This window comes from Scyliorhinus torazame, chromosome X (assembly GCF_047496885.1).
Source record: "Scyliorhinus torazame isolate Kashiwa2021f chromosome X, sScyTor2.1, whole genome shotgun sequence".
NCBI classification, from domain to species: domain Eukaryota; kingdom Metazoa; phylum Chordata; class Chondrichthyes; order Carcharhiniformes; family Scyliorhinidae; genus Scyliorhinus; species Scyliorhinus torazame.
In genome coordinates, this window is record NC_092738.1 from 39,596,341 (window position 1) to 39,617,247 (window position 20,907).

The 20,907-nt window shown below is 50.9% G+C and overlaps 1 protein-coding gene across 1 annotated transcript in view; it reads left to right on the plus strand.

The window, feature by feature from the left end:
• LOC140405349 (nck-associated protein 1-like) overlaps positions 1-20,907 on the plus strand; it is a 167,822-nt gene that overhangs the window by 35,767 nt on the left and 111,148 nt on the right. The window contains exons 6-7 of the mRNA XM_072493647.1: positions 489-537; positions 2,851-3,007. Coding sequence (XP_072349748.1) covers positions 489-537; positions 2,851-3,007 — 206 coding nt within the window. The remainder of the gene's footprint in view (positions 1-488; positions 538-2,850; positions 3,008-20,907) is intronic.

Consider the following 20,907-nt stretch of genomic DNA (forward strand, 5'->3'; position numbering starts at 1 on the left):
GGGCCCCGATATTGGTTACCCTGGACCCCGATATTGGTTACTCTGGGCCCCGATATTGGTTACCCTGGGCCCCGATATTGGTTACCCTGGGCCCCGATATTGGTTACTCTGGGCCCCGATATTGGTTACCCTGGACCCCGATATTGGTTACCCTGGACCCCGATATTGGTTACCCTGGACCCCGATATTGGTTGCTCTGGGCCCCGATATTGGTTACTCTGGGCCCCGATATTGGTTACCCTGGACCCCGATATTTGTTACCCTGGGCCTGATACCCATAGCTCTGCGTTCTTACATGCTTTCCCTTCTATCTTCCCTTGAGCACAAAATGTAAAAGATTAAAAACAGGAAATCATCTGTTCCTCTGCCTGGTTATGTCTTTGGTACAAATCACAATGTCTGACGGTGGGGATTAAAAAATATGGTAATTAAAATCAAAGCACCATGCATGGAGAACGATTCAGCTATTTGTTGTTATCCTGTTTCAGATGCAGTGTGAATACCTATCGCTGGAGGTTATGGAGAGATGGATTATCAGTACGTATCATCCTGTAACTTTCCAACACTTCCCAACTCTGTGCCCTCATCTTGAGAGATTCATATGAAACAAGAGGCATTCATCAGCTAAAATGCACAATCTCGAAAGCCACAGTGTGTCAAAGTGTCATGTTTACCTGCATTGATCCTGCAGTCCAACACTGGTGGAGCAGTTGAATTTTGATGAGAAATCTGTATCAAATTGAATGGCACAGAACTGAGTATGTCACTTCTGTACAAAGACCTTTCGAGGGACAGGTAGTATTGAGGAAGCAGGTGGGCTGCAGAAGGAGTTTGACAGGGTAGGACAGTGGACAAAGAAGTGGCAGATGGAATACAATGTGGAAAAGGGTGAGGTTATACACTTCAGGTTAGGTGGATTGGCCGTGTTAAATTGTCCCTTAGTGTCCAAAGATGTGCAGGTTAGGTGGATTGGCCATGTTAAATTGTCCCTTAGTGTCCAAAGATGTGCAGGTTAGGTGGATTGGCCGTGTTAAATTGTCCCTTAGTGTCCAAAGATGTGCAGGTTAGGTGGATTGGCCGTGTTAAATTGTCCATTAGTGTCCAAAGATGTGAAGGTTAGGTGGATTGGCCATGTTAAATTGTCCCTTAGTGTCCGAAGATGTATAGGTTAGGTGGATTGGCCGTGTTAAATTGTCCCTTAGTGTCCAAAGATGTGCAGGTTAGGTGGATTGGCCATGTTAAATTGTCCCTTAGTGTCCAAAGATGTACGGGTTAGGTGGATTGGCCATGTTAAATTGACCCTTAGTGTCCAAAGATGTGCAGGTTAGGTGGATTGGCCGTGTTAAATTGTCCCTTAGTGTCCAAAGATGTGCAGGTTAGGTGGATTGGCCATGATAACTTATCCCTTAGTGTCCAAAGATGTACGGGTTAGGTGGATTGGCCATGTTAAATTGTCCCTTAGTGTCCAAAGATGTACAGGTTAGGTGGATTGGCCATGCTAAATTGTCCCTCAGTGTCCAAAGATGTGCAGGTTAGGTGGATTGGCCGTGTTAAATTGTCCCTTAGTGTCCAAAGATGTGCAGGTTAGGTGGATTGACCATGTTACATTGTTCCTTAGTGTCCAAAGATGTGCAGGTTAGGTGGATTGGCCATGATAAATTGTCCCTTAGTATCCAAAGATGTGCAGGTTAGGTGGATTGGCCATGCTAAATTGTCCCTTAGTGTCCAAGGATGTGCAGGTTAGGTGGATTGTCCATGATAAATTGTCCCTTAGTGTCCAAAGATGTGCTGGTTAGGTGGATTGGCCGTGTTAAATTGTCCCTTAGTGTCCAAAGATGTGCAGGTTAGGTGGATTGGCCATGATAAATTGTCCCTGAGTGTCCAAAGATGTACAGGTTAGGTGGATTGGCCGTGTTAAATTGTTCCTTAGTGTCCAAAGATATACAGGTTGGGTGGATTGGCCATGTTAAATTGTCCCTTAGTGTCCAAAGATGTGCAGGTTAGGTGGATTGGCCATGTTAAATTGTCCCTTAGTGTCCAAAGATGTGCAGGTTAGGTGGATTGGCCGTGTTAAATTGTTCCTTAGTGTCAAAAGATGTACAGGTTAGGTGCATTGGCCATGATAAATTGTCCCTGAGTGTCCAAAGATGTGCAGGTTAGGTGGATTGGCCGTGTTAAATTGTCCCTTAGTGTCCAAAGATGTGCAGGTTAGGTGGATTGGCCATGATAAATTGTCCCTTAGTGTCCAAAGATGTGCAGGTTAGGTGGATTGGCCATGTTAAATTGTCCCTTAGTGTCCAAAGATGTGCAGGTTAGGTGGATTGGCCATGTTAAATTGACGTTAGTGTCCAAAGATGTGCAGGTTAGGTGGATTGGCCATGATAAATTGTCTCTTAGTGTCCAAAGATGTGCAGGTTAGGTGGATTGGCCATGATAAATTGTCTCTTTGTGTCCAAAGACGTGCAGGTTAGGTGGATTGGCCATGATAAATTGCTCCCAAATATCCTGAAGGTTACGTGACATCACGGGGAGAGGGCCTAGCTTAGGTGCTCAGTTGAAGGGTCGGTGCAGACTCGATGGGCCGAATGGCCTCCTTCTGCACTGAAGTGATTCTATGATTCTATATAAATGATGTGGAGATGCTGGCGTTGGACTGGGGTGAGCACAGTACGAAGTCTTACAACACCAGGTTAAAGTCCAACAGGTTTGTTTCGAGTCACTAGCTTTCAGAGCGCTGCTCCTTCCTCAGGTGAATGAAGAGGTCTCTATATAAATGGTTGCTGTTTGTTGCACTGTTGCCAGGTAACCTGCCACTATCACAATCCTGCTCTCTCTCTTTCACTGGTGCAGTTGGATTCCTGCTGTGCCACAACAGTTTGAACCTGGATCCATCATGTCTGAGGCTTTGGAAGGAAGCCATGCAGTGCAGTCTGTGCATCGAGCTTTTCCGAGACGAGGTCATGTTCCATCACAAGGTGGTGGAGGAACTCTTCAACAGTATGAAAGGGTAATGTAGCCTTGTGTGTAATCCCACCCTGAGGAAAGGTTTACTCCCTTTCCCAATTCCTGTACCAGTTGAGAATTCGGAATTCTCGCACCCGAACAGGCGCCGGAATGTGGCGACGAGGGGTTTTTCACAGTAACTTCATTGCAGTGTTAGTGTAAACCAACTGGTGACAATAATAAAGATTATTACATTCCATCAAGCCCAGAAAGTCTGGAAATTGCGGAAAGTTACAACACGTCAGGATTTGAAATCATTTTCTACATATCAAGCGGACGGTTTCAACACAACAGAGGTCAAAGATGCATGTATAGACTTTCAGGTTCTGCTCAAAGTCTACAGGGAGCTTTACTCTGTATCTAACCCCGTGCTGTACCTGTCCTGGGAGTGTTTGATGGGGACAGTGTAGAGGGAGCTTTACTCTGTATCTAACCCCGTGCTGTACCTGTCCTGGGAGTGTTTGATGGGGACAGTGTAGAGGGAGCTTTACTCTGTATCTAACCCCGTGCTGTACCTGTCCTGGGAGTGTTTGTTGGGGACTGTGTAAAGGGAGCTTTACTCTGTATCTAACCCCGTGCTGTACCTGTCCTGGGAGTGTTTGATGGGGACAGTGTAGAGGGAGCTTTACTCTGTATCTAACCCCGTGCTATACCTGTCCTGGGAGTGTTTGATGGGGACAGTGTAGAGAGAGCTTTACTCTGTATCTAACCCCGTGCTGTACCTGTCCTGGGAATGTTTGATGGGGACAGTGTAGAGGGAGCTTTACTGTGTATCTAACCCCGTGCTGTACCTGTCCTGGGAGTGTTTGATGGGGACAGTGTAGAGGGAGCTTTACTCTGTATCTAACCCCGTGCTGGACCTGTCTTGGGAGTGTTTGATGGGGACAGTGTAGAGGGAGCTTTACTCTGTATCTAACTCCGTGCTGTACCTGTCCTGGGAGTGTTTGATGGGGACAGTGTAGAGGGAGCTTTGCTCTGTATCTAACCCCGTGCTGTACCTGTCCTGGGAGTGTTTGATGGGGACAGTGTAGAGGGAGCTTTACTCTGTATCTAACCCCGTGCTGTACCTGTCCTGGGAGTGTTTGATGGGGACAGTGTAGAGGGAGCTTTACTCTGTATCTAACCCCGTGCTGTACCTGTCCTGGGAATGTTTGATGGGGACAGTGTAGAGGGAGCTTTACTCTGTATCTAACCCCATGCTGTACCTGTCCTGGGAGTGTTTGATGGGGACAGTGTAGAGGGAGCTTTACTCTGTATCTAACCCCGTGGTGTACCTGTCCTGGGAGTGTTTGATGGGGACAGTGTAGAGGGAGCTTTACTCTGTATCTAACCCCGTGCTGTACCAGTCCTGGGAGTGTTTGATGGGGACAGTGTAGAGGGAGCTTTACTCTGTATCTAACCCCGTGCTGTACCTGTCCTGGGAATGTTTGATGGGGACAGTGTAGAGGGAGCGTTACTCTGTATCTAACCCCATGCTGTACCTGTCCTGGGAGTGTTTGATGGGGACAGTGTAGAGGGAGCTTTACTCTGTATCTAACCCCGTGGTGTACCTGTCCTGGGAGTGTTTGATGGGGACAGTGTAGAGGGAGCTTTACTCTGTATCTAACCCCGTGCTGTACCTGTCCTGGGAGTGTTTGATGGCAACAGTGTAGAGGGAGCTTTACTCTGTATCTAACCCCGTGCTGTACCTGTCCTGGGAGTGTTTGATGGGGACAGTGTAGAGGAGCTTTACTCTGTATCTAACCCCGTGCTGTACCTGTCCTGGGAGTGTTTGATGGGAACAGTGTAGAGGGAGCTTTACTCTGTATCTAACCCCGTGCTGTACCTGTCCTGGGAGTGTTTGATGGGGACAGTGTAGGGGGAGCTTTACTCTGTATCTAACCCCGTGCTGTACCTGGCTTGGGAGAGTATGATAGGGACAGTGTAGAGGGAGCTTTACTCTGTGTCTAACCCCATGCTGTACCTGTCCTGGGAGTGTTTGATGGGGACAGTGGAGAGGGAGCTTTACTCTGTGTCTAACCCCGTGCTGTACCTGTCCTGGGAGTGTTTGATGGGGACAGTGTAGAGGGAGCTTTACTCTGTATCTAACCCCGTGCTGTACCTGTCCTGGGAGTGTTTGATGGGGACAGTGTCGAGGGAGCGTTACTCTGTATCTAACCCCGTGCTGTACCTGTCCTGGGAGTGTTTGATGGGGACAGTGTAGAGGGAGCTTTACTCTGTATCTAACCCCGTGCTGTACCTGTCCTGGGAGTGTTTGATGGGGACAGTGTAGAGGGAGCTTTACTCTGTATCTAAATCCGTGCTGTACCTGTCCTGGGAGTGTTTGATGGGGACAGTGTAGAGGGAGCTTTACTCTGTATCTAACCCCGTGCTGTACCTGTCCTGGGAGTGTTTGATGGGGACAGTGTAAAGGGAGCTTTACTCTGTATCTAACCCCGTGCTGTACCTGTCCTGGGAGTGTTTGATGGGGACAGTGTAGAGGGAGCTTTACTCTGTATCTAACCCCGTGCTGTACCTGTCCTGGGAGTGTTTAATGGGGACAGTGTAAAGGGAGCGTTACTCTGTATCTAAATCCGTGCTGTACCTGTCCTGGGAGTGTTTGATGGGGACAGTGTAGAGGGAGCTTTACTCTGTATCTAACCCCGTGCTGTACCTGTCCTGGGAGTGTTTGATGGGGACAGTGTAGAGGGAGCTTTACTCTGTCTCTAACCCCGTGCTGTACCTGTCCTGGGAGTGTTTGATGGGGACAGTGCAGAGGGAGCTTTACTCTGTATCTAACCCCGTGCTGTACCTGTCCTGGGAGTGTTTGATGGGGACAGTGTAGAGGGAGCTTTACTCTGTATCTAACCCCGTGGTGTACCTGTCCTGGGAGTGTTTGATGGGGACAGTGTAGAGGGAGCTTTACTCTGTATCTAACCCCGTGCTGTACCAGTCCTGGGAGTGTTTGATGGGGACAGTGTAGAGGGAGCTTTACTCTGTATCTAACCCCGTGCTGTACCTGTCCTGGGAATGTTTGATGGGGACAGTGTAGAGGGAGCGTTACTCTGTATCTAACCCCATGCTGTACCTGTCCTGGGAGTGTTTGATGGGGACAGTGTAGAGGGAGCTTTACTCTGTATCTAACCCCGTGGTGTACCTGTCCTGGGAGTGTTTGATGGGGACAGTGTAGAGGGAGCTTTACTCTGTATCTAACCCCGTGCTGTACCTGTCCTGGGAGTGTTTGATGGCAACAGTGTAGAGGGAGCTTTACTCTGTATCTAACCCCGTGCTGTACCTGTCCTGGGAGTGTTTGATGGGGACAGTGTAGAGGAGCTTTACTCTGTATCTAACCCCGTGCTGTACCTGTCCTGGGAGTGTTTGATGGGAACAGTGTAGAGGGAGCTTTACTCTGTATCTAACCCCGTGCTGTACCTGTCCTGGGAGTGTTTGATGGGGACAGTGTAGGGGGAGCTTTACTCTGTATCTAACCCCGTGCTGTACCTGGCTTGGGAGAGTATGATAGGGACAGTGTAGAGGGAGCTTTACTCTGTGTCTAACCCCATGCTGTACCTGTCCTGGGAGTGTTTGATGGGGACAGTGGAGAGGGAGCTTTACTCTGTGTCTAACCCCGTGCTGTACCTGTCCTGGGAGTGTTTGATGGGGACAGTGTAGAGGGAGCTTTACTCTGTATCTAACCCCGTGCTGTACCTGTCCTGGGAGTGTTTGATGGGGACAGTGTCGAGGGAGCGTTACTCTGTATCTAACCCCGTGCTGTACCTGTCCTGGGAGTGTTTGATGGGGACAGTGTAGAGGGAGCTTTACTCTGTATCTAACCCCGTGCTGTACCTGTCCTGGGAGTGTTTGATGGGGACAGTGTAGAGGGAGCTTTACTCTGTATCTAAATCCGTGCTGTACCTGTCCTGGGAGTGTTTGATGGGGACAGTGTAGAGGGAGCTTTACTCTGTATCTAACCCCGTGCTGTACCTGTCCTGGGAGTGTTTGATGGGGACAGTGTAAAGGGAGCTTTACTCTGTATCTAACCCCGTGCTGTACCTGTCCTGGGAGTGTTTGATGGGGACAGTGTAGAGGGAGCTTTACTCTGTATCTAACCCCGTGCTGTACCTGTCCTGGGAGTGTTTAATGGGGACAGTGTAAAGGGAGCGTTACTCTGTATCTAAATCCGTGCTGTACCTGTCCTGGGAGTGTTTGATGGGGACAGTGTAGAGGGAGCTTTACTCTGTATCTAACCCCGTGCTGTACCTGTCCTGGGAGTGTTTGATGGGGACAGTGTAGAGGGAGCTTTACTCTGTCTCTAACCCCGTGCTGTACCTGTCCTGGGAGTGTTTGATGGGGACAGTGCAGAGGGAGCTTTACTCTGTATCTAACCCCGTGCTGTACCTGTCCTGGGAGTGTTTGATGGGGACAGTGTAGAGGGAGCTTTACTCTGTATCTAACCCCGTGCTGTACCTGTCCTGGGAGTGTTTGATTGGGACAGTGTAGAGGGAGCTTTACACTGTATCTAAATCCGTGCTGTACCTGTCCTGGGAGTGTTTGATGGGGACAGTGTAGAGGGAGCTTTACTCTGTATTTAACCCCGTGCTGTACCTCTCCTGGGAGTGTTTGATGGGGACAGTGTAGAGGGAGCTTTACTCTGTATCTAACCCCGTGCTGTACCTGTCCTGGGAGTGTTTGATGGGGACAGTGTAGAGGGAGCTTTACTCTGTATCTAACCCCGTGCTGTACCTGTCCTGGGAGTGTTTGATGGGGACAGTGTAGAGGGAGCTTTACTCTGTATCTAACCCCGTGCTGTACCTGTCCTGGGAGTGTTTGATGGGGACAGTGTAGAGGGAGCTTTACTCTGTATCTAACCCCGTGCTGTACCTGTCCTGGGAGTGTTTGATGGGGACAGTGTAAAGGGAGCTTTACTCTGTATCTAACCGCGTGCTGTACCTGTCCTGGGAGTGTTTGATGGGGACAGTGTAGAGGGAGCTTTACTCTGTATCTAACCCCGTGCTGTACCTGTCCTGGGAGTGTTTGATGGGGACAGTGTAGAGGGAGCTTTACTTTGTATCTAACCCCGTGCTGTACCTGTCCTGGGAGTGTTTGATGGGGACAGTGTAAAGGGAGCTTCACCCTGTATCTAACCCCGTGCTGTACCTGTCCTGGGAGTGTTTGATGGGGACAGTGTAGAGGGAGCTATACTCTGTATCTAACCCCGTGCTGTACCTGTCCTGGGAGTGTTTGATGGGGACAGTGTAGAGGGAGCTTTACTCTGTATCGAACCCCGTGCTGTACCTGTCCTGGGAGTGTTTGATGGGGACAGTGTAGAGGGAGCTTTACTCTGTATCTAACCCCGTGCTGTACCTGTCCTGGGAGTGTTTGATGGGGCCAGTGTAGAGGGAGCTTTACTCTGTATCTAACCCCGTGCTGTACCTGTCCTGGGAGTGTTTGATGGGGACAGTGCAGAGGGAGCTTTACTCTGTATCTAACCCCGTGCTGTACCTGTCCTGGGAGTGTTTGATGGGGACAGTGTAGAGGGAGCTTTACTCTGTATCTAACCCCGTGCTGTACCTGTCCTGGGAGTGTTTGATTGGGACAGTGTAGAGGGAGCTTTACACTGTATCTAAATCCGTGCTGTACCTGTCCTGGGAGTGTTTGATGGGGACAGTGTAGAGGGAGCTTTACTCTGTATCTAACCCCGTGCTGTACCTGTCCTGGGAGTGTTTGATGGGGACAGTGTAGAGGGAGCTTTACTCTGTATCTAACCCCGTGCTGTACCTGTCCTGGGAGTGTTTGATGGGGACAGTGTAGAGGGAGCTTTACTCTGTATCTAACCCCGTGCTGTACCTGTCCTGAGAGTGTTTGATGGGGACAGTGTAGAGGGAGCTTTACTCTGTATCTAACCCCGTGCTGTACCTGTCCTGGGAGTGTTTGATGGGGACAGTGGAGAGGGAGCTTTACTCTGTATCTAACCCCGTGCTGTACCTGTCCTGGGAGTGTTTGATGGGGACAGTGTAAAGGGAGCTTTACTCTGTATCTAACCGCGTGCTGTACCTGTCCTGGGAGTGTTTGATGGGGACAGTGTAGAGGGAGCTTTACTCTGTATCTAACCCCGTGCTGTACCTGTCCTGGGAGTGTTTGATGGGGACAGTGTAGAGGGAGCTTTACTCTGTATCTAACCCCGTGCTGTACCTGTCCTGGGAGTGTTTGATGGGGACAGTGTAAAGGGAGCTTCACCCTGTATCTAACCCCGTGCTGTACCTGTCCTGGGAGTGTTTGATGGGGACAGTGTAGAGGGAGCTATACTCTGTATCTAACCCCGTGCTGTACCTGTCCTGGGAGTGTTTGATGGGGACAGTGTAGAGGGAGCTTTACTCTGTATCGAACCCCGTGCTGTACCTGTCCTGGGAGTGTTTGATGGGGACAGTGTAGAGGGAGCTTTACTCTGTATCTAACCCCGTGCTGTACCTGTCCTGGGAGTGTTTGATGGGGCCAGTGTAGAGGGAGCTTTACTCTGTATCTAACCCCGTGCTGTACCTGTCCTGGGAGTGTTTGATGGGGACAGTGTAGAGGGAGCATTACTCTGTATCTAACCCCGTGCAGTACCTGTCCTGGGAGTGTTTGATGGGGACAGTGTAGAGGGAGCTTTACTCTGTATCTAACCCCGTGCTGTACCTGTCCTGGGAGTGTTTGATGGGGACAGGGTAGAGGGAGCTTCACTCTGTATCTATCCCCGTGCTGTCCCTGTCCTGGGAGTGTTTGATGGGGACAGTGTAGAGAGAACTTTACTCTGTATCTAACCCTGTGCTGTACCTGTCCTGGGGGTGTTTGATGGGGACAGTGTAGAGGGAACTTTACTCTGTATCTAACCCTGTGCTGTACCTGTCCTGGGAGTGTTTGATGGGGACAGTGTAGAGGGAACTTTACTCTGTATCTAACCCTGTGCTGTACCTGTCTTGGGAGTGTTTGATGGGGACAGTGTAGAGGGACCTTTACTCTGTATCTAACCCCGAGCTGTACCTGTCCTGGGAGTGTTTGATGGGGACAGTGTCGTGGGAGCTTTACTCTGTATCTAACCCCGTGCTGTACCTGTCCTGGGAGTGTTTGATGGGGACAGTGTAGAGGGAGCTTTACTCTGTATCTAACCCCGTGCTGTACCTGTCCTGGGAGTGTTTGATGGGGACAGGGTAGAGGGAGCTTCACTCTGTATCTAACCCCGTGCTGTACCTGTCCTGGGAGTGTTTGATGGGGACAGTGTAGAGGGAGCTTTACTCTGTATCTAACCCCGTGCTGTACCTGTCCTGGGAGTGTTTGATGGGGACAGTGTAGAGGGAGCTTTACTCTGTCTCTAACCCCGTGCTGTACCTGTCCAGGGAGTGTTTGATGGGGACAGTGCAGAGGGAGCTTTACTCTGTATCTAACCCCGTGCTGTACCTGTCCTGGGAGTGTTTGATGGGGACAGTGTAGAGGGAGCTTTACTCTGTATCTAACCCCGTGCTGTACCTGTCCTGGGAGTGTTTGATTGGGACAGTGTAGAGGGAGCTTTACACTGTATCTACATCCATGCTGTACCTGTCCTGGGAGTGTTTGATGGGGACAGTGTAGAGGGAGCTTTACTCTGTATCTAACCCCGTGCTGTACCTGTCCTGGGAGTGTTTGATGGGGACAGTGTAGAGGGAGCTTTACTCTGTATCTAACCCCGTGCTGTACCTGTCCTGGGAGTGTTTGATGTGGACAGTGTAGAGGGAGCTTTACTCTGTATCTAACCCCGTGCTGTACCTGTCCTGGGAGTGTTTGTTGGGGACTGTGTAAAGGGAGCTTTACTCTGTATCTAACCCCGTGCTGTACCTGTCCTGGGAGTGTTTGATGGGGACAGTGTAGAGGGAGCTTTACTCTGTATCTAACCCCGTGCTATACCTGTCCTGGGAGTGTTTGATGGGGACAGTGTAGAGAGAGCTTTACTCTGTATCTAACCCCGTGCTGTACCTGTCCTGGGAATGTTTGATGGGGACAGTGTAGAGGGAGCTTTACTGTGTATCTAACCCCGTGCTGTACCTGTCCTGGGAGTGTTTGATGGGGACAGTGTAGAGGGAGCTTTACTCTGTATCTAACCCCGTGCTGGACCTGTCTTGGGAGTGTTTGATGGGGACAGTGTAGAGGGAGCTTTACTCTGTATCTAACTCCGTGCTGTACCTGTCCTGGGAGTGTTTGATGGGGACAGTGTAGAGGGAGCTTTGCTCTGTATCTAACCCCGTGCTGTACCTGTCCTGGGAGTGTTTGATGGGGACAGTGTAGAGGGAGCTTTACTCTGTATCTAACCCCGTGCTGTACCTGTCCTGGGAGTGTTTGATGGGGACAGTGTAGAGGGAGCTTTACTCTGTATCTAACCCCGTGCTGTAACTGTCCTGGGAATGTTTGATGGGGACAGTGTAGAGGGAGCTTTACTCTGTATCTAACCCCATGCTGTACCTGTCCTGGGAGTGTTTGATGGGGACAGTGTAGAGGGAGCTTTACTCTGTATCTAACCCCGTGGTGTACCTGTCCTGGGAGTGTTTGATGGGGACAGTGTAGAGGGAGCTTTACTCTGTATCTAACCCCGTGCTGTACCAGTCCTGGGAGTGTTTGATGGGGACAGTGTAGAGGGAGCTTTACTCTGTATCTAACCCCGTGCTGTACCTGTCCTGGGAATGTTTGATGGGGACAGTGTAGAGGGAGCGTTACTCTGTATCTAACCCCATGCTGTACCTGTCCTGGGAGTGTTTGATGGGGACAGTGTAGAGGGAGCTTTACTCTGTATCTAACCCCGTGGTGTACCTGTCCTGGGAGTGTTTGATGGGGACAGTGTAGAGGGAGCTTTACTCTGTATCTAACCCCGTGCTGTACCTGTCCTGGGAGTGTTTGATGGCAACAGTGTAGAGGGAGCTTTACTCTGTATCTAACCCCGTGCTGTACCTGTCCTGGGAGTGTTTGATGGGGACAGTGTAGAGGAGCTTTACTCTGTATCTAACCCCGTGCTGTACCTGTCCTGGGAGTGTTTGATGGGAACAGTGTAGAGGGAGCTTTACTCTGTATCTAACCCCGTGCTGTACCTGTCCTGGGAGTGTTTGATGGGGACAGTGTAGGGGGAGCTTTACTCTGTATCTAACCCCGTGCTGTACCTGGCTTGGGAGAGTATGATAGGGACAGTGTAGAGGGAGCTTTACTCTGTGTCTAACCCCATGCTGTACCTGTCCTGGGAGTGTTTGATGGGGACAGTGGAGAGGGAGCTTTACTCTGTGTCTAACCCCGTGCTGTACCTGTCCTGGGAGTGTTTGATGGGGACAGTGTAGAGGGAGCTTTACTCTGTATCTAACCCCGTGCTGTACCTGTCCTGGGAGTGTTTGATGGGGACAGTGTCGAGGGAGCGTTACTCTGTATCTAACCCCGTGCTGTACCTGTCCTGGGAGTGTTTGATGGGGACAGTGTAGAGGGAGCTTTACTCTGTATCTAACCCCGTGCTGTACCTGTCCTGGGAGTGTTTGATGGGGACAGTGTAGAGGGAGCTTTACTCTGTATCTAAATCCGTGCTGTACCTGTCCTGGGAGTGTTTGATGGGGACAGTGTAGAGGGAGCTTTACTCTGTATCTAACCCCGTGCTGTACCTGTCCTGGGAGTGTTTGATGGGGACAGTGTAAAGGGAGCTTTACTCTGTATCTAACCCCGTGCTGTACCTGTCCTGGGAGTGTTTGATGGGGACAGTGTAGAGGGAGCTTTACTCTGTATCTAACCCCGTGCTGTACCTGTCCTGGGAGTGTTTAATGGGGACAGTGTAAAGGGAGCGTTACTCTGTATCTAAATCCGTGCTGTACCTGTCCTGGGAGTGTTTGATGGGGACAGTGTAGAGGGAGCTTTACTCTGTATCTAACCCCGTGCTGTACCTGTCCTGGGAGTGTTTGATGGGGACAGTGTAGAGGGAGCTTTACTCTGTCTCTAACCCCGTGCTGTACCTGTCCTGGGAGTGTTTGATGGGGACAGTGCAGAGGGAGCTTTACTCTGTATCTAACCCCGTGCTGTACCTGTCCTGGGAGTGTTTGATGGGGACAGTGTAGAGGGAGCTTTACTCTGTATCTAACCCCGTGCTGTACCTGTCCTGGGAGTGTTTGATTGGGACAGTGTAGAGGGAGCTTTACACTGTATCTAAATCCGTGCTGTACCTGTCCTGGGAGTGTTTGATGGGGACAGTGTAGAGGGAGCTTTACTCTGTATCTAACCCCGTGCTGTACCTGTCCTGGGAGTGTTTGATGGGGACAGTGTAGAGGGAGCTTTACTCTGTATCTAACCCCGTGCTGTACCTGTCCTGGGAGTGTTTGATGGGGACAGTGTAGAGGGAGCTTTACTCTGTATCTAACCCCGTGCTGTACCTGTCCTGGGAGTGTTTGATGGGGACAGTGTAGAGGGAGCTTTACTCTGTATCTAACCCCGTGCTGTACCTGTCCTGGGAGTGTTTGATGGGGACAGTGTAGAGGGAGCTTTACTCTGTATCTAACCCCGTGCTGTACCTGTCCTGGGAGTGTTTGATGGGGACAGTGTAAAGGGAGCTTTACTCTGTATCTAACCCCGTGCTGTACCTGTCCTGGGAGTGTTTGATGGGGACAGTGTAGAGGGAGCTTTACTCTGTATCTAACCCCGTGCTGTACCTGTCCTGGGAGTGTTTGATGGGGACAGTGTCGAGGGAGCGTTACTCTGTATCTAACCCCGTGCTGTACCTGTCCTGGGAGTGTTTGATGGGGACAGTGTAGAGGGAGCTTTACTCTGTATCTAACCCCGTGCTGTACCTGTCCTGGGAGTGTTTGATGGGGACAGTGTAGAGGGAGCTTTACTCTGTATCTAAATCCGTGCTGTACCTGTCCTGGGAGTGTTTGATGGGGACAGTGTAGAGGGAGCTTTACTCTGTATCTAACCCCGTGCTGTACCTGTCCTGGGAGTGTTTGATGGGGACAGTGTAAAGGGAGCTTTACTCTGTATCTAACCCCGTGCTGTACCTGTCCTGGGAGTGTTTGATGGGGACAGTGTAGAGGGAGCTTTACTCTGTATCTAACCCCGTGCTGTACCTGTCCTGGGAGTGTTTAATGGGGACAGTGTAAAGGGAGCGTTACTCTGTATCTAAATCCGTGCTGTACCTGTCCTGGGAGTGTTTGATGGGGACAGTGTAGAGGGAGCTTTACTCTGTATCTAACCCCGTGCTGTACCTGTCCTGGGAGTGTTTGATGGGGACAGTGTAGAGGGAGCTTTACTCTGTCTCTAACCCCGTGCTGTACCTGTCCTGGGAGTGTTTGATGGGGACAGTGCAGAGGGAGCTTTACTCTGTATCTAACCCCGTGCTGTACCTGTCCTGGGAGTGTTTGATGGGGACAGTGTAGAGGGAGCTTTACTCTGTATCTAACCCCGTGCTGTACCTGTCCTGGGAGTGTTTGATTGGGACAGTGTAGAGGGAGCTTTACACTGTATCTAAATCCGTGCTGTACCTGTCCTGGGAGTGTTTGATGGGGACAGTGTAGAGGGAGCTTTACTCTGTATCTAACCCCGTGCTGTACCTGTCCTGGGAGTGTTTGATGGGGACAGTGTAGAGGGAGCTTTACTCTGTATCTAACCCCGTGCTGTACCTGTCCTGGGAGTGTTTGATGGGGACAGTGTAGAGGGAGCTTTACTCTGTATCTAACCCCGTGCTGTACCTGTCCTGGGAGTGTTTGATGGGGACAGTGTAGAGGGAGCTTTACTCTGTATCTAACCCCGTGCTGTACCTGTCCTGGGAGTGTTTGATGGGGACAGTGTAGAGGGAGCTTTACTCTGTATCTAACCCCGTGCTGTACCTGTCCTGGGAGTGTTTGATGGGGACAGTGTAAAGGGAGCTTTACTCTGTATCTAACCGCGTGCTGTACCTGTCCTGGGAGTGTTTGATGGGGACAGTGTAGAGGGAGCTTTACTCTGTATCTAACCCCGTGCTGTACCTGTCCTGGGAGTGTTTGATGGGGACAGTGTAGAGGGAGCTTTACTCTGTATCTAACCCCGTGCTGTACCTGTCCTGGGAGTGTTTGATGGGGACAGTGTAAAGGGAGCTTCACCCTGTATCTAACCCCGTGCTGTACCTGTCCTGGGAGTGTTTGATGGGGACAGTGTAGAGGGAGCTATACACTGTATCTAACCCCGTGCTGTACCTGTCCTGGGAGTGTTTGATGGGGACAGTGTAGAGGGAGCTTTACTCTGTATCTAACCCCATGCTGTACCTGTCCTGGGAGTGTTTGATGGGGCCAGTGTAGAGGGAGCTTTACTCTGTATCTAACCCCGTGCTGTACCTGTCCTGGGAGTGTTTGATGGGGACAGTGCAGAGGGAGCTTTACTCTGTATCTAACCCCGTGCTGTACCTGTCCTGGGAGTGTTTGATGGGGACAGTGTAGAGGGAGCTTTACTCTGTATCTAACCCCGTGCTGTACCTGTCCTGGGAGTGTTTGATTGGGACAGTGTAGAGGGAGCTTTACACTGTATCTAAATCCGTGCTGTACCTGTCCTGGGAGTGTTTGATGGGGACAGTGTAGAGGGAGCTTTACTCTGTATCTAACCCCGTGCTGTACCTGTCCTGGGAGTGTTTGATGGGGACAGTGTAGAGGGAGCTTTACTCTGTATCTAACCCCGTGCTGTACCTGTCCTGGGAGTGTTTGATGGGGACAGTGTAGAGGGAGCTTTACTCTGTATCTAACCCCGTGCTGTACCTGTCCTGGGAGTGTTTGATGGGGACAGTGTAGAGGGAGCTTTACTCTGTATCTAACCCCGTGCTGTACCTGTCCTGGGAGTGTTTGATGGGGACAGTGGAGAGGGAGCTTTACTCTGTATCTAACCCCGTGCTGTACCTGTCCTGGGAGTGTTTGATGGGGACAGTGTAAAGGGAGCTTTACTCTGTATCTAACCGCGTGCTGTACCTGTCCTGGGAGTGTTTGATGGGGACAGTGTAGAGGGAGCTTTACTCTGTATCTAACCCCGTGCTGTACCTGTCCTGGGAGTGTTTGATGGGGACAGTGTAGAGGGAGCTTTACTCTGTATCTAACCCCGTGCTGTACCTGTCCTGGGAGTGTTTGATGGGGACAGTGTAAAGGGAGCTTCACCCTGTATCTAACCCCGTGCTGTACCTGTCCTGGGAGTGTTTGATGGGGACAGTGTAGAGGGAGCTATACTCTGTATCTAACCCCGTGCTGTACCTGTCCTGGGAGTGTTTGATGGGGACAGTGTAGAGGGAGCTTTACTCTGTATCGAACCCCGTGCTGTACCTGTCCTGGGAGTGTTTGATGGGGACAGTGTAGAGGGAGCTTTACTCTGTATCTAACCCCGTGCTGTACCTGTCCTGGGAGTGTTTGATGGGGCCAGTGTAGAGGGAGCTTTACTCTGTATCTAACCCCGTGCTGTACCTGTCCTGGGAGTGTTTGATGGGGACAGTGTAGAGGGAGCATTACTCTGTATCTAACCCCGTGCTGTACCTGTCCTGGGAGTATTTGATGGGGACAGTGTAGAGGGAGCTTTACTCTGTATCTAACCCCGTGCTGTACCTGTCCTGGGAGTGTTTGATGGGGACAGGGTAGAGGGAGCTTCACTCTGTATCTATCCCCGTGCTGTCCCTGTCCTGGGAGTGTTTGATGGGGACAGTGTAGAGAGAACTTTACTCTGTATCTAACCCTGTGCTGTACCTGTCCTGGGGGTGTTTGATGGGGACAGTGTAGAGGGAACTTTACTCTGTATCTAACCCTGTGCTGTACCTGTCCTGGGAGTGTTTGATGGGGACAGTGTAGAGGGAACTTTACTCTGTATCTAACCCTGTGCTGTCCCTGTCTTGGGAGTGTTTGATGGGGACAGTGTAGAGGGACCTTTACTCTGTATCTAACCCCGAGCTGTACCTGTCCTGGGAGTGTTTGATGGGGACAGTGTCGTGGGAGCTTTACTCTGTATCTAACCCCGTGCTGTACCTGTCCTGGGAGTGTTTGATGGGGACAGTGTAGAGGGAGCTTTACTCTGTATCTAACCCCGTGCTGTACCTGTCCTGGGAGTGTTTGATGGGGACAGGGTAGAGGGAGCTTCACTCTATATCTAACCCCGTGCTGTACCTGTCCTGGGAGTGTTTGATGGGGACAGTGTAGAGGGAGCTTTACTCTGTATCTAACCCCGTGCTGTACCTGTCCTGGGAGTGTTTGATGGGGACAGTGTAGAGGGAGCTTTACTCTGTCTCTAACCCCGTGCTGTACCTGTCCAGGGAGTGTTTGATGGGGACAGTGCAGAGGGAGCTTTACTCTGTATCTAACCCCGTGCTGTACCTGTCCTGGGAGTGTTTGATGGGGACAGTGTAGAGGGAGCTTTACACTGTATCTAAATCCATGCTGTACCTGTCCTGGGAGTGTTTGATGGGGACAGTGTAGAGGGAGCTTTACTCTGTATCTAACCCCGTGCTGTACCTGTCCTGGGAGTGTTTGATGGGGACAGTGTAGAGGGAGCTTTACTCTGTATCTAACCCCGTGCTGTACCTGTCCTGGGAGTGTTTGATGGGGACAGTGTAGAGGGAGCTTTACTCTGTATCTAACCCCGTGCTGTACCTGTCCTGGGAGTGTTTGATGGGGACAGTGTAGAGGGAGCTTTACTCTGTATCTAACCCCGTGCTGTACCTGTCCTGGGAGTGTTTGATGGGGACAGTGTAGAGGGAGCTTTACTCTGTATCTAACCCCGTGCTGTACCTGTCCTGGGAGTGTTTGATGGGGACAGTGTAAAGGGAGCTTTACTCTGTATCTAACCGCGTGCTGTACCTGTCCTGGGAGTGTTTGATGGGGACAGTGTAGAGGGAGCTTCACTCTGTATCTAACCCCGTGCTGTACCTGTCCTGGGAGTGTTTGATGGGGACAGTGTAGAGGGAGCTTTACTCTGTATCTAACCCCGTGCTGTACCTGTCCTGGGAGTGTTTGATGGGGACAGTGTAAAGGGAGCTTCACCCTGTATCTAACCCCGTGCTGTACCTGTCCTGGGAGTGTTTGATGGGGACAGTGTAGAGGGAGCTATACTCTGTATCTAACCCCGTGCTGTACCTGTCCTGGGAGTGTTTGATGTGGACAGTGTAGAGGGAGCATTACTCTGTATCTAACCCCGTGCTGTACCTGCCCTGGGAGTGTTTGATGGGGACAGTGTAGAGGGAGCTTTACTCTGTATCTAACCCCGTGCTGTACCTGTCCTGGGTGTGTTTGATGGGGACAGTGTAGAGGGAGCTTTACTCTGTATCTAACCCCGTGCTGTACCTGTCCTGGGAGTGTTTGATGGGGACAGTGTAGAGGGAGCTTTACTCTGTATCTAACCCCGTGCTGTACCTGTCCTGGGAGTGTTTGATGGGGACAGTGTAGAGGGAGCTTTACTCTGTATCTAACCCCGTGCTGTACCTGTCCTGGGAGTGTTTGATGGGGACAGTGTAAAGGGAGCTTCACCCTGTATCTAACCCCGTGCTGTACCTGTCCTGGGAGTGTTTGATGGGGACAGTGTAGAGGGAGCTATACTCTGTATCTAACCCCGTGCTGTACCTGTCCTGGGAGTGTTTGATGGGGACAGTGTAGAGGGAGCTTTACTCTGTATCGAACCCCGTGCTGTACCTGTCCTGGGAGTGTTTGATGGGGACAGTGTAGAGGGAGCTTTACTCTGTATCTAACCCCGTGCTGTACCTGTCCTGGGAGTGTTTGATGGGGCCAGTGTAGAGGGAGCTTTACTCTGTATCTAACCCCGTGCTGTACCTGTCCTGGGAGTGTTTGATGGGGACAGTGTAGAGGGAGCATTACTCTGTATCTAACCCCGTGCTGTACCTGTCCTGGGAATGTTTGATGGGGACAGTGTAGAGGGAGCTTTACTCTGTATCTAACCCCGTGCTGTACCTGTCCTGGGAGTGTTTGATGGGGACAGGGTAGAGGGAGCTTCACTCTGTATCTATCCCCGTGCTGTCCCTGTCCTGGGAGTGTTTGATGGGGACAGTGTAGAGAGAACTTTACTCTGTATCTAACCCTGTGCTGTACCTGTCCTGGGGGTGTTTGATGGGGACAGTGTAGAGGGAACTTTACTCTGTATCTAACCCTGTGCTGTACCTGTCCTGGGAGTGTTTGATGGGGACAGTGTAGAGGGAACTTTACTCTGTATCTAACCCTGTGCTGTACCTGTCTTGGGAGTGTTTGATGGGGACAGTGTAGAGGGACCTTTACTCTGTATCTAACCCCGAGCTGTACCTGTCCTGGGAGTGTTTGATGGGGACAGTGTCGTGGGAGCTTTACTCTGTATCTAACCCCGTGCTGTACCTGTCCTGGGAGTGTTTGATGGGGACAGTGTAGAGGGAGCTTTACTCTGTATCTAACCCCGTGCTGTACCTGTCCTGGGAGTGTTTGATGGGGACAGGGTAGAGGGAGCTTCACTCTGTATCTAACCCCGTGCTGTACCTGTCCTGGGAGTGTTTGATGGGGACAGTGTAGAGGGAGCTTTACTCTGTATCTAACCCCGTGCTGTACCTGTCCTGGGAGTGTTTGATGGGGACAGTGTAGAGGGAGCTTTACTCTGTCTCTAACCCCGTGCTGTACCTGTCCTGGGAGTGTTTGATGGGGACAGTGCAGAGGGAGCTTTACTCTGTATCTAACCCCGTGCTGTACCTGTCCTGGGAGTGTTTGATGGGGACAGTGTAGAGGGAGCTTTACTCTGTATCTAACCCCGTGCTGTACCTGTCCTGGGAGTGTTTGATGGGGACAGTGTAGAGGGAGCTTTACTCTGTATCTAACCCCGTGCTGTACCTGTCCTGGGAGTGTTTGATGGGGACAGTGTAGAGGGAGCTTTACTCTGTATCTAACCCCGTGCTGTACCTGTCCTGGGAGTGTTTGATGGGGACAGTGTAGAGGGAGCTTTACTCTGTATCTAACCCCGTGCTGTACCTGTCCTGGGAGTGTTTGATGGGGACAGTGTAAAGGGAGCTTTACTCTGTATCTAACCGCGTGCTGTACCTGTCCTGGGAGTGTTTGATGGGGACAGTGTAGAGGGAGCTTTACTCTGTATCTAACCCCGTGCTGTACCTGTCCTGGGAGTGTTTGATGGGGACAGTGTAGAGGGAGCTTTACTCTGTATCTAACCCCGTGCTGTACCTGTCCTGGGAGTGTTTGATGGGGACAGTGTAAAGGGAGCTTCACCCTGTATCTAACCCCGTGCTGTACCTGTCCTGGGAGTGTTTGATGGGGACAGTGTAGAGGGAGCTATACTCTGTATCTAACCCCGTGCTGTACCTGTCCTGGGAGTGTTTGATGTGGACAGTGTAGAGGGAGCATTACTCTGTATCTAACCCCGTGCTGTACCTGCCCTGGGAGTGTTTGATGGGGACAGTGTAGAGGGAGCTTTACTCTGTATCTAACCCCGTGCTGTACCTGTCCTGGGTGTGTTTGATGGGGACAGTGTAGAGGGAGCTTTACTCTGTATCTAACCCCGTGCTGTACCTGTCCTGGGAGTGTTTGATGGGGACAGTGTAGAGGGAGCTTTACTCTGTATCTAACCCCGTGCTGTACCTGTCCTGGGAGTGTTTGATGGGGACAGTGTAGAGGAAGCTTTACTCTGTATCTAACCCCGTGCTGTACCTGTCCTGGGAGTGTTTGATGGGGACAGGGTAGAGGGAGCTTCACTCTGTATCTAACCCCGTGCTGTACCAGTCCTGGGAGTGTTTGATGGGGCAGTGTAGATGGAGCTTTACTCTGTATCTAACCCCGTGCTGTACCTGTCCTGGGAGTGTTTGATGGGGACAGTGTAGAGGAAGCTTTACTCTGTTTCTAACCCCGTGCTGTACCTGTCCTGGGAGTGTTTGATGGGGACAGGGTAGAGGGAGCTTTACTCTGTATCTAACCCCGTGCTGTACCTGTC